This window comes from Antechinus flavipes, chromosome 3 (assembly GCF_016432865.1).
Source record: "Antechinus flavipes isolate AdamAnt ecotype Samford, QLD, Australia chromosome 3, AdamAnt_v2, whole genome shotgun sequence".
In the NCBI taxonomy this organism is placed as follows: Eukaryota; Metazoa; Chordata; class Mammalia; order Dasyuromorphia; family Dasyuridae; genus Antechinus; species Antechinus flavipes.
In genome coordinates, this window is record NC_067400.1 from 2,073,002 (window position 1) to 2,086,955 (window position 13,954).

The 13,954-nt window shown below is 41.6% G+C and overlaps 1 protein-coding gene across 22 annotated transcripts in view; it reads right to left on the minus strand.

The window, feature by feature from the left end:
• DLG1 (discs large MAGUK scaffold protein 1) overlaps positions 1 to 13,954 on the minus strand; it is a 149,634-nt gene that overhangs the window by 93,274 nt on the left and 42,406 nt on the right. For all 22 annotated transcript variants that reach the window (XM_051991567.1, XM_051991560.1, XM_051991559.1 and 19 more), the window contains one exon: positions 3,492 to 3,656. In XM_051991567.1, the coding sequence (XP_051847527.1) occupies positions 3,492 to 3,656 (165 nt within the window). The remainder of the gene's footprint in view (positions 1 to 3,491; positions 3,657 to 13,954) is intronic.

Below are 13,954 nucleotides of genomic sequence, written 5' to 3' on the forward strand. Positions count from 1 at the left end.
TTTTCTTTTCCCATCATGACTAGTAGGGACATTAGTTTAAAACAACCACACATGTATAACCTGTACCAGATTGCTTGCTGTCTTGGGAAAAGGGAAGTAAAAGAGGGAGGGAGAAAACAATGTGGAACTCAAAATCTTACAAAAAAACAGAATGCTGAAAGTATCTTTACGTGTCACTAGAAAAATAAAATTCTACAAAAACTTTTCATTAAAATTTTTTTGAAAAGCATGTCAGACCAATGCAAAAAGTCTACAAGGAGACTGGTGGCCCGAGTCCCAGGACTGAGATGTCCAGGTCTAGTTGGGGGATGTGGGAGAGTTGCTCCAGGGTAGGAAGCCCTCCTAAGGCCAAGCCCTGGGCCCTCCATACAACAAGCTCTCATAAATGTGACCCTTGGAGGTGGTTTTTTTAAGCTAAATTTCCTGATTAGAATTGCACCAATTTATAGTTCCCTAGGAATTCTTCTGTTTAGCTACAACCCCTCCTCCCCAACCTTCCCTCAATGGTTCTTTGGCCAATGGCATGACATCGGCTCTAGCTTTAAAAAGTAGTAAACAGTCCGTGTCAGCGAGCAGCAGCAACTCATTAAAGGCCCGTTTTGTGACATCGCCATCTAGTGGCTGGCTGCGCACTGAGAGAAAATGCTGTTTTAAAAAATCCCTTCTAAAACAACTCCCTGTCTTGACCTCAAATTTCAGGGATAAACAAGAAAATGAGGGTGGTGGCACAAACCTCAGGCAGCCCAGCAGTCCCGGTGATGGCCCGACAGGATCCAAAATCCTAAAGGAAATCTGAGCTGCAAGACCCAGCCAGCCACACGCCGCCGCCAGGAGACTGGCACAGAGGGCATGGAAATGCCACCTGTAAAAGGAAACCACCCGGGGGAAACACCCTGAAGCTGAGGGATTCACAGGCAAATTCTCTCTGGCCTTTGAAGGGGCAGGTTTTAGCCACACTTCAGAAATTATTCTCAGAAATTGAGAAACAATCCTTTCACGAGACCAAGAAAAACTACAAGCTCATTTCTGAATACTGACACACAAATTTCAAACCAATCTTATCAAACAGATGATAGGAACTTACCAAAGAAACCAAGCAGTAGAATCGAGGGCCATTTACATCAGGGATGCACAGATGATTCAACATTAGGAAAACAACCACCATAATTACAAATCACATGAAAACACAATATCCAAAACATAATCATCTCAGAAGATAGAGCAAAAGTTTGCCAAAGCTAATACTCTCCCTATGGCTATGAGCCTAGGCATAGATGGACCTTTTTTAAAGTATCATAAAAAACAACTAAAACCAGAAATAAACATTCTATGCAACAGGGATAGAGTAGAACCTTTTCCAAAGAAATAGAGGAATAAAGCAAGGATGCTCACCTCTATCTGATATAGATCTGGAAATGTTAGCACTAGAAATAAGATAAGAGAAAGCAATTTTTATAATAAAGATAGGTGAGGAGAAGATAAAATTATGCCTGTTCACTGTGATATGACAGCTTGCTTGGAAAACCTCAGGAAATCTGTGAAGCTACTAATTGAGATAATAGCTTCAGCTACACTATCAATTACAAAATAAATCTCAAAAATCAACAGTATTGCAAAATGACAATTAAAAACAAGAAAAAGGGAAATCCCATTCCAAATATCTACTAAAGGCTTCTGGGGATCAAGCTTCCAAAACATGCAAAAGACTTGTATAGATTCAATTATAAAGCACTCCATAAAAATAAATAAATAAACGAACTCAAAGGAATATTCAATGTTCATGACTAAGCAGCACCAACTTAACAAAAATGACAATATTGCCAACATTAATTCACACTTTTAACGCTACACTAATCAAATTATCAAGTGACACTTTACAGGGCTATATAAAATTTATCTGGAAAAACAAAAGCTCTAGAATATCAAAGGAAATGAAAAAAAGAAATGAAGACTAAGATATAAAGTAATAGTCATCACAACCATATAATAACTGGTTAAGGGATAGAAAAATAGCAATGGAACAGAATAGACAAGGCAGATATAGAAACAATAGAACTTAACAATTCAGAGTTTGATAAAAGTGGAAAATGCAAGTTATCAGAGATAAATTCACAATTTGATTTAAAAAAAAACTACTGGGAAAACTGGAAAGTAATCTGGCAGAAATTAGGCTTAGACTAGCACCTTACATCACCCTTCACAATGTATTCTAAATAGGTGTTACCTTAATTTTAGAGATCATACATGAAAAAATTAGAAGTGAAACAGTTCACATATACCTCTCACAGCTATAAGTAAGAGACATATTCTAACCAAACAAGTAATGAGGCCATTAAAAAAAGACAAAATTGATCATTCTGATCACTCGACATTGAAAAGCTTCTGTTCAAGCATTTTTAATTCATCTAGGATAAGGAGGGAAGTAGTCATAAAGGAAAAAAATCTTTGGATCAAATTTATCTGATATGGGATTGGTATCCAAGGTAAACATGCAATCAACAGCAGCCATTCACCAACATCTAAATGATCAAAGAATATGAATAATATAACAAATAGTTCTCAAAATAATGGCAAATATCTATAACAACAAGGGGGGAAATGCTCCAAATCAATAATATTAGAGAAATGCAAATAAAAAACAGCTCTGAGGCTTCACCTCATACCTTGTATATTGGTATATATAAGAAATGATGTGAGAAATACAGAGAAACATGGAAAATCTCTATGGACTGATTCAGAGTGAAGGAAGCAGAACCAAGAAAACAACAGATACAGTAAAACAATGTGATTAGGAAGAACAATGGATACATCAAAAATTCACAAGTAAATTAAATTACAAAGATCAAGTGCAACTTCCAAACTACCACTTGCTTACAGGTGTCACACATGGCAGATGTTTGTGAATTTTCAATAAATTGGCTTTTTTCCTTAAAAAAAAAAAAAAAAGACAAAAATATCTGTCACATGGAATGGCTCTTGGGGAGAGATACTGGGAAAACTAAACAGAAATCATAAATACAAAATTGTTTTTTAAAAATACCATCTTTTCTGGTAGTTAGGGAGCCCAATGAATACAGCAACAGGGAAGTAAGAAGAACCTGAATTCAAACCCAGCCCCAGACACTAGCTACCCAATCTTTTCAAGATGAACTGGATGCCAGAAGGTGGCACAAGACAGTGAGACCAAGTATTTTGAAACACCAACATCATTATCATAGATCAAACACAACACTTATGAATAATGGAATGTAGGACTATTTTAAAATGAATGACATTCTGAAAGATTTAGGTGCTAAATTAATTCTCTGAACATGAAAAATTCAAATTTCTTGTGAAGTTTTAGCAAAAATCTGAAAAGGGAGTTCACAGGTTCTGATACCTAAGTCTATTCCTTTCTCTATCAGCTCTGGCAAATATTTGAAAAAAGCAATGTTAGTGCAAAATTAATAAAGCATAGAACAATGATAAATATTTGTTTTTAAAAACTCTACCTTCACTGGTGAAATATGAGAATGGGAAACAAATCCATGGACATTTTCTATCTCTGACAGATTTTTCTCCGAGACATGAACCAGTTCAGGGCCTGTCACCTCATTGGTAATGTTTGGAGAGCTGTGTTCTTGGGGAGGAGTATCTTCATCTTGATATCTATATTTCTGCAAAATAAAAAAAAAGAAAATTTTGAAACACCGACAATCTCTTGCAGGAGGGGAGGAGGGACACAGGGAATACATTTAATTCCAGTTATGTTTGGAATGCCATTCAGAATAATCTCAGAGCTTCTATCTGGGTTGCATAGGTACCCCAATCCAGGCCCTCTGGATCCCACTGCCCACACGCAATGCAGAGCACACGTGTGTAACCCAGGGCCGCACCACGCGTCTGCGACAAAGCAGCGTCGGGCAAGGAGAAGGCAGCGGGCGCCAGATCGGGGGATGTTCTCCTGCTGCCTGTCTGCACCTCTCTAACACCAAGTAGGAGCCCATGGCCAGGAGGGGCTCGACTCTGCCTCTAGCAACTTGGGATACCAGAAATCCCCCAGAGGAAGGACTTAAGAGTGCTTAGCAGACCATGATCCGCCACTGTGGGTCACGGTAATACCATGTGATTACATTAAGCTGATTTCACTCTGTTTAGAGAAAAAGAGCACAAGGTCTTTAGATCGGTGAGATACATCAACTCCTGAAAAGTCTGAGCATTAATGAAGATGACAGGGATGGGGGGGAGAGGGGGGAGAGATAGGAAGAGGAAGGGTGGTGGTAGTAAGGAAGCAGGGGGACAATGATAGCATGGAGAGGGGTGATGATGATAGCGTGAGGGGTGATAACATAGTGTGGGGGCATGAAGGTAATGATGATAGTGTAAGGGAGCAGGTGGGCAATGAAACACCGCTGTGGGTGGAGGTGCTGCTTTATAATCAGGGTTTCCTTTCCCCTTACCAAGGACCCAAATATCCACTCTCCTATCTGAATCTTTCAAAAACAACCTCAGTCCATCAGAGGAGCCCAACTTCTGAGCTTCATCCATAAATGCCCTCAGGATACTTGCTTCATTTGGGTTTTACACAAAGGATTCTGTAAATTCTCCAATTTTTTCCTCTACTACTTTTCTCTTAGGAAATGGTTTCAGTTTTGATAATGTCCATTCTTTTATCCATCCAGTGTGGGCAGCAATGATTAGGTCAGCTCTCTTACCTTTTCAATATAGTTCTTTCTTACTTTTAATACTGACCATGACCTCTGTTTTTATAGGTGATGGACTGACTATTTTTAAGAGGTGACAGGGCAGAACTCCAAAAGAAAGCAACCAGTTACCTCTAAGAGCTAAAATAGAATCACTTTTTAAAAATATTGATACCCACCATTTCCAAGGGCTCCTGATTCCCTTCCTTAAGATATTCTTAAGATCTAGGCATGAAGGCTTAACTCATTCATTCATGAAGAATTTCCAAATTCACCTATACACTAGACAGACATGGTCAAGACTCTACTGTTCTGGAGTGATGCAACATATGTGAATATAATGAAAGAACCTATTGAATGATCACAGAGACTGGATGTGATCTCAGATCTAGTTCAAACTAGATAATTTAGAGATAAAGAAACTGAGAAGCATGGAAGTCAAAGTAGCATGCATTATAAGCATCAGAAGCAGAACTGGAATTCAGGTCTTCTGACCTCAAAGTCAGTGCTCTGATATTATTACATCATCCTGCTTCCATATCGATCAGCAAGTATTAAGGGGTCTGCTCTGTGCCAAGGTCTTGCAAGATGAGCTCTAGGACACAGAGACGAAAACCACAGTCAGACCCCTCTCTCAGGGGAAATAACACATATATAGAAAAGGGGAACCAAAAAAGCATATACAAGCAAATTAAAGATGGATCCAAGATGGTGGAAGATCTGGAAGAAGTACATACAGCAAAGGAGAAGATCTCCAAAGAGATCTAGAAAACCATGGCGAGTCCCTGTTTCAGCCCCAGGTGGCCTAAGGAAACATACAGAGAGGGATCACCCCTTGGGGAGAACCCCTAAAGGGCCTAGATGCTACAGGTCACACCATGCCTGGAGAGCTAGTGCCAAGTGGCAGCTTTGTCACCTCCTGCCCAGCCCCGGGTCACAGATACAGGCCTCAAAGGGGGATCTGCATCAAGGCTGGTCCTCTGGGTACTGAAAAGAAAGTACACTAGAGTGTTGATCAGGTGAATAACCAAGGCAGGAAACCCAGAGACTCGGAACCAGCAGAGCTTCCCAACGGGCTAAGAGGGAACAAATGGAGCCATTAAAAGTCATGAGGATGACAGGGATGTCCAAAACACAAACACATAAGCCAATGACTCCATCCGGCAAAGTCTCAAAGGAAGACAAACTTCAAATACTGAGGGAAATGAAAAGAGTTTGAATTTTTTTTTCTTTTTTTCCTTTTTTTATTACAGCCTTTTATTTACAAGATATATGCATGGGAAATTTTTCAGCATTGACAGTTGCAAAACCTTTTTTTCCAACTTTTCCCTCCTTCTCCCTCCCCCCTCCCCCAAGAGTTTGAATTTTTTAAAAAATGTTTTTATAAATGAAATGAAAAATGATGTAAAAAAAAAAAAAAAAGCAGGGGGGAAAACCCCAAAAGCTACAGAAGAAATCAGTGGAAAATGAATATCTTAGCACAAGAGGTATGAAACCTTGTCCAAAGAATTCTCTGAAAATGAGAATGGACCAAGAAAGAAGTAAATCTATGAGGAGTCATTATTAACAAAGAATATTAAGTCAAAGGCAAAAAGCTAAAAAATAAATAGAAGATAATGTAAGATATTTCACTGCAAAAAGAACTGACATGGAAAACAGATCAAGGAGAAAAAAACTTATAAGGAACTAGACATCAAAATTTCAGATCTTCCCAGATCTCTTAGTGGGAAAAGTGGAAACAGAAATCCCAGAATGAAAACTGCTAGGATCATCATAGTCAAAATCTAAAGTTTCCAAGTCAAAGAAAAAGAAATGCTACAAGTAGCCAACAAGAAAGAATTCAAGCAGCAAGGAACCGCCATCAGTATAATATAACTACCCCTCTGAAGTAGTGGAGAGCTTGGAAAAGGATATTCCACAAAGCAAAGGATCCAATGCAAGAATAAGATACCCAGAAAAACTGAACAATAATTAGCTATCAGGAGAATGCAGGTGGACCTTTCACGAAAGAGAAGACTTCTAATCATTCCAGATGAAAAGACAGTGTGGAAAAACTCAAACATAATCACAAGTGTGAAGAGGACCATGAAAAAGTCAACATGAATAAAAAATGATAAAAGACCAAGAAGGGCAAACTGCTTATATTTCCCTTGGGGGAGAAAGGACATGCCTCCTCGGGTCTCCACCACTGCCAGGCTTCATCGAGGGAGTCCCATTAGGCCTTGGAGGCTCTGGAATGTCTGGATGAACTTAATTAAAGAACAGGAAGAGAGGGGAAGAAGACTACCAGAGGGTGAGGGGTAAAAACTGGGATGGTAGTTATGGGAAAATTATCTCACACAACCAGGGTACAAAAACAGACTCTACAAACAAGGAGGATGAGGTGAGGGGAGCAGCTGGCCCTTGGTGCTCACTTGTAATGGGCTGAGGCTTGAGTTGATGCACTGAGGTCCCAAGCATGAGGCTAAATAGCAATTGGACCATACTCTATTAATATATAAGCTTGGAGAAAGAATGGCACCTGCCCACTCTTTGTGCAAGTCCTGATGTGTTGTATAGGAAATGACGATTTTGGTGGGTGGAGGCAGGAGAGTGAAAAGGGAAGCAGAAAGAGAGACTGCTGGCTAGTGTCTTGACACAGCTGCTCGCATTGCTATCGCGACCGCCCTTCACCTCCGATCCCCCTCTGCTAGCTGGCTTCCTGTTGCAGCTGCCCATATTGCTATCGCAATCCTTCTTCACCTCTTCACTTCAATAAAGATTGAAGATTTTTTCCTTAACCTGAATTCCTGACACCAGCTGATTTTAAATACGTGGTCATCACACTCACTCTCATCTGAATTAGTCAAAAGACTTGAGCACGAGTGCGCACGCGCACAAGTGTGTGCACACATGCATGTACATCCAGAAATACATTTTATTCAACAGGAAAGAGGAGAAGAGGGAAGAGGACATCACTAAGACGGTTGACTAAAGACAGGATTAATCCTAATCAAACATTCTAAGGACATACAGAAATATTTGTAGTTCTTTTTAAGGTGGCAAAGAATGGGAAGTTAAAGGGGTACCCATGAACCAAGAAACAACTGACAGTAGGTAAATGTGAGGAAATACTTATTGTGCTATCTCTTTTCAGCATGATGACCAACCAGGATTCCAGAACTAATGAGGAAAGTTACTATCCAACTTCTCATACAGCGGTCAAAGATTTAAGAGCAGAGAGACAAATACTGTTTGAGGTAATGTGAAAATGTTTTGACTAAAATATGTGTAATGTTTTTCCTGTCTTCTTTTTGCTGGTTTAAAAATAAAATTTTTGAAGCACATCATATGACTACAAAGTGATATGAAAAAATAAGAGAACTGGAGAAGCATTTTTCCAAAATTTTTCACCAATTCTAGTTTGCCCTGATGTCACTAAGTCTTAACACCCATCAGGATTTGATTTTAGAGGTTTTGCTGAGTTTTTCAGAGATATTTCTCTGCCTCTGTAACTTCTGTAATAGCTATTGGCCCAGAAGGTAAAATTATTTTCATCATGGTCTTTTCAAAAATGCTTACTACTTCATAAAAATGAAGTTTCTTTGTGAATTTTGGTGGACAATATTTCATCAAGGAGAGTCTGTGAATCACTCTCAAGTGTAACTTTCTTTCTTCTGATGGTTCCACTGACAGTTTAAGTGTCCAGATGGCCAAAATTCGGTTCCTTCAGAAGTCACATTTCCATTTATCAATATAGATCTCATATTCGGCATGCCAAGAATAAATTTATTTTGACAGAAATCCCAGAGACTAGAAAATTCTTAGCAATCTCTTCCCCCAAACCATTTTGTCATTGTTGTTTAAGCCTTCCCAACACATTCAAATGTGCTAGAGTGTCAACTTCACTGGCAAAGCCTTCAAGAATCTAGACTCGGCAGCACCCCCCAATGAGGCTGTACCAAAATAGTATATATAGTGTGACATCATTCCCATTTCATGCTATGTTTAACACCGTGTGAAATTTTTATACTTGTAGCTGCTGTATTTTTCAGAGAATGGAGAGGTTTTTTAAATCAGAATTTTGTTTAGAATCACGATTAGGTCCGATGAAAGTGTTCTAAACAGTCAAACGACTTGAAGGCAGGACAAAAAACTATTATGTTATGAAAACAGAAATTTATATGAAATGGGAAAGTGGGGAGTTGGGATGGAGGGGGGAAGCTTTTGGGATCTGCCATGGATTAGCAATCTCCTAGATTTAAGGCTCTGGAAAAGAATCAGGACAAAATTCCAAACTAAGTGAGGTTAGTATGAATTATTTCTAAAAGAAATCAACTAGAATCAAATGAAGGCAAAGGACTGTATGATTGATCCCTTCCACTTTCTGAATAAAATGTTTGGTCTCTTCTCCTTGAACTGCAGTTTACATAGAGCAGGCATTTAATACTTATGAACTCCACTAAAACCCTCTCAGATCTTTCTCAGACGAAATCAAGTCCAGCAATACTCTGATCCTTTATTTATGAAGATGAATTTTTAGCCCAAGTTAAACATCTCACCTTTATCCCTACAAAATTCATTATATAGTCAACTTGATGGATTGGGCTCTTCTTAGTCAAGGGGTGATTCAAAGCAATTCCAATGGACTTGGAAGGGAAACACCATCTGCACCCAGAGAGAGACCCATAGATATTGAATGCAGAGTGAAGTATGCTAATTCCATCTTTTTTGTCCATTTCTTTTTTTCCTGTGGCTTTTCCCCCTTTTGGTCTGATTGTTCTTGCACAACATGACAAATATGGAAATGTGTTTAAAAGGAATATACATGTATAACCTATATCGGATTGCTTGCTGTCTTGGGATGGGAGAGGCAAAAATCTATAACCCAAAGTCTTACAAAAATGAATACTGAAGACTATCTTCACATGTATTTGGAAAAATAAAGTCTCATTTGATACAACTCTGATCCTCATTTTACAGATGAAATGCCCAGCTGGCTGGGCAATGTCTGCTGGGTTGTTTGGACTCGGGCCTTGCTGCCCATACCCCGTGGTGCCCTTCTAGGTTGCCCACACCTTCGTCATAGGAACCTGGGAAAATCCCCAAGTCAGAAAGGTCACCAGTGAGACTTGCAGCACAGGAGGGTCTGCTATTCTTAAAGACCACCCACTCCCGCTCCACTTTTTGGGTAACTCTACACATCTTCGCTTCTGGGTCGCCAAGGCAACGGGTCCCTAAGACCTGCTCCATCTCAGCAGGGACCCCCACCCTTCTCTGTAGCCTGAACTCTCAGCACAATAGCTGGTACACAACAAAACCTTCCTCAACAAGACCGAGAGTGAATTGAGTGGCGAGATGAGGCGGAGGGCGAGGGGGATGACGACACACACAATTGGGGCACTTTCCTTAAATGAACCGTCAGACTTCTATGAAAAGCAACTTGTGTGTCCATTTGCTAAGCCCACGGGGAAAGAAGTGGGCAGGGAGGGGGTCCCACTGGCACAAAATTCAAGGGCCTGTAGGGGTCAGGGGCAGAGAAGCAGCAAGAGCAACTGGAGGAACAAGCAGGGCCCAGGGCCAGCCACGTGGAAGCCAAACTAAAAGGGGCAACATGGGGAGAGGGAGCATGCGAAGGCCTCTTATGTGGGGGCTGCAGGTCTCGAGTCAACACCCTGGACGCTGGGTGAGCCCCTCCACCTGTCCAGTTTTCACACGGAGGGTCTGGAGCACACAGGAAGCCCTGGATGTATTGTGGACAAAGGATCGAGTGAGCTGCTGTAATGCGGGCTTGTTCCCTGGGCTGGACTCCCCGGTGTCCTTGGGAGTCCAGAACGGCGCCGTCAGTCTGCACCAGATTGAGAATGGTGCAGCCAGACCTGGAGAGGTCGAGCAGACAGCTCTGCGATGTTCAACAGCTCTTAAGGGACCGGACGCTGCCTTGGCCATCTCCACGATCCTTCCTCCCCTGCCATTCCCATTAAGGTGGGAATTGGTTTTTCCTCCCCTCTGTCACAAACGCCTCACGCTGTGGCCTTCTGTTCAGACCCCAACTCTTGGTGCTTGTTTCGTTTCCACGTGCCACGGTCATCCCTGTAATCAATCTGCAAAGAGCTTCCTAAATGCTGCCTAATTTGATTCTCAAAGACCCTGGTGATGAAGGTTTTTACTCTTTCCATTTTGAAGGTGTGAATTGTGGCAGATGTGAAGTTGCTTGTTCAGGTTACACTGTTAGTCAGGATCTGAGGAAGGTTTGAACTCAAATCTCCCGGACTCCAGACCCAACTCTATCAGGAGATTCTCTCAGAATAAAATTCTACCCAAGAAGTTGGCCCAGGAGACATGGTAAGATCTTAAGAATGTAATTACAATGAGAAACAATGATAATGAGGAAGCTAAAATTATGACTGGGCAATCTGGGATCTGCTGCAGTTTCAGCTGAAAATATACATTCACCATGCAGACTTTTTTTTTAATTGGAAGAGTCCCCAGAAAGAAGGAGCTTACTGTATTCTGCCTGAGTCACGCCACATCTGCCCCAGGTCCAGTAGGCGAATACCTCTTATTAATTTGAAAGTTTACTCCAGAGGAATGAGCCTGTTTCTTAAAAAGTTCAATATTTAAAACCTGACAAAATCATGATGGGAAAGGCAATACCTCCAAAGCCGCCATCCCCACAAGAATCCCAAACCTCCAAAATGGTGCTTGTCTGCCGTGAGCAGCCCAGCTGCCAGCCTAGTTTCTGAAAACAAGGGGGAGGGGGCTGGCAGGAGCATCTCCGCCTGCCCGGGAGCCCAAGCCCCCCCCACAGAAGGGACAGGCCGCCCTCCGCTTTTTCACTGGCCATCAGAGAGCCGGTGGTTACATAACTTCCTAGAGATCTCCCTTGGGAAACAACAAGCTCTCTGATAACGGTAATTAAGTGATGACCACAAGGTGCTGGGTCACTGAGCTCCCACATTTTATATGGGGGGAGGGGAAACCAAACCAGCTTTTCATCCTAAACTCAGGATAACCTCAATTTAGGCCACATTTCGGGACATCCTTAGGCACCTAACAATGTGATGGTTCTCTCTGGGGGAGAGGTGCAGGTTTCTCAGGGAGGTTTTCTGGAGGCAGCCTTAGTAGCAGTTCAGATCAATAATTACCCCAAATGCAGCCAGGTGATAAAAGTTCAGATCTTTTATTGCCTCCAATATAGCCCGGTTAGTTGAGGCCTATCTCTCTGTTTGGTTCTCTAAGAGCTCTTGCAGCTTTGTCCTTTGCTTCTTCCTCTGCCTCCAGCCAGCACCAAGGTAAAAGTTGTAATGAATCTTTCTTGCCTCCGAGAGAGGGCTTCTGGCTCTCCCAGAGTGCTCTGTGTCTGGCCCAGAGTGCTCCTTTCCAATCTAATTCAGCTGAACCCTCTTCTGCCACCAGCCAGCCAAGTAGAAAATGGAATGAATCTCTCTCTAATTGGGGCTCTGCTTTCTTTTTATATATCAGAGAGAGGGATTATGGGTTTTCTCCCATAGTGCTCTCTGACCCTAAGAGCTTCAAGGGAGGTGTGAATTTGGATATCTCATAGTAAACCCTGAAATCTCCCAAACGTGTGAACTCCAATGAGTAAAGGTGTGAACACAAGCATTGTATCAATTAGTTCTACTTAGTACCTTGTTTCAGGTTCTGGCCCAAAACATCTTCTTGTAAGATCAGATCAATAATCTATCAACTCTAATCAGTTAACAGTTTGTAAAGATTCCAACATCTCCCACTTTCTTTTGTTTTAGAACATAGGTGGTCATGACTTCCCTGACTTCTCAAGGAGGTGAGAACCCCAAAAAGGTAATCACGCCTTGCCAGACACCTCAGGAAGGGAGATGAAAACACCAAAGGAAATGGGAAGTAAAATCAGATTAGCGGGTTTCTGAAGGGGCTCACTTGAAACGGGTACACATGGCATACATAAATCCATCAATATGGGAGGCATTACACATAATTTACTTAAGCACAAAGCAATATAACATAGGCTAGTCTTAATGTAACAAATAACATGAATGAACATGAAAATTTAAGTACTGCAATAGTCTCATCAACAATTTTTCATCTCAAGAAATCCAATTGTCAATATAAAGTAATTATTAAATAAAAATTTTAAAAAAAAATGAAAAAAAAAAAAGAAATCCAATGATTCTTGCAGTTACATAAAACACATAAGCACATAGCAATATAACACAGGCTAGTAGTAATGTAACAAATAACATGAATCAACATGAGAATTTATACATGTCCATAAGTCCTAGAAATAGTCCAAAAGGAATCCATTGTCCATTAGTTCATGTGCCAGGAAGCCAATAGTTCCTGTAAGCTCTGAAGTACTGCAACAGTCTCATCAACAATTTTTCATCTCAAAGAATCCAATGATTGTTGCTGGTTTTTCAAGAACTAAAACAGTCCCATCTTGCGTTAGGAAATCCAATGATTCCTGAAGATTTTAAAAGTTCTTTTAACAGTCTCATTGTCAGCCATGCTCTTTCAGTGTCAGAAGCTTCTTAAATCTCCTTTGTTTTGAAGCTTTTCTCTTTCTGTTTCATCTCAGGGAATCCAATGATTGTTGCTGGTTTTTCAGGAACTGAAAGCTGAAGATTTTGAAGTTCTTTTGGTAGAAGCTCCTGGATTGGTTCTCCATTCCACACAAGATTTCCCCATCACTGCGGATCTTCTCGCTGGGGTGCTGAGCAGCCACTGCAGTGGGCCATTGTGGGTGATCCTCATGATCCTCTGACTCAGAGTAGGTGTCAGAGAGCAGAGTCTCACTATTATCCCAGAACAACTTGTGTTCTCTGTGTACTTCACCCATGTCTTCTCCTTCCAGGCCATAGCTGCCTGAGTATCCAGCTGGTAGAAATCCTGGCATTCAGGACAGCATGAGGCGGATCGGGGTTCATTGCTGAGGCAAGATGAACAGATACTATGCCCACATCCAGGGGCATTCAATACCTGATTTCTTTCAGCATCACACAAACACCCTCTACTCTGGGAGCGCGCTGCCCCGGCCGCCCAGGGTAGAGTGGTGCCGAGGGGCAGGAAGCCCGCCGCCATCCAAGCCGAGTGCCCCCTTCCGTGAAGCCCTACATCAGAGAGCACATGGCCCACTCTGTCCACTACGTGGGCTCACCTGTGAGAGCCCCCCTTGCTTTCTCCTCGGTCCTCTCAAATCCGCCCGTGTCTTCACTACCTAGCGGCCTCCACAAGATGACCTCTTTCAACTCTGGCCAGGGGTGGTCTTCCCTCGGGGGCAGGGGCTGTCCCTC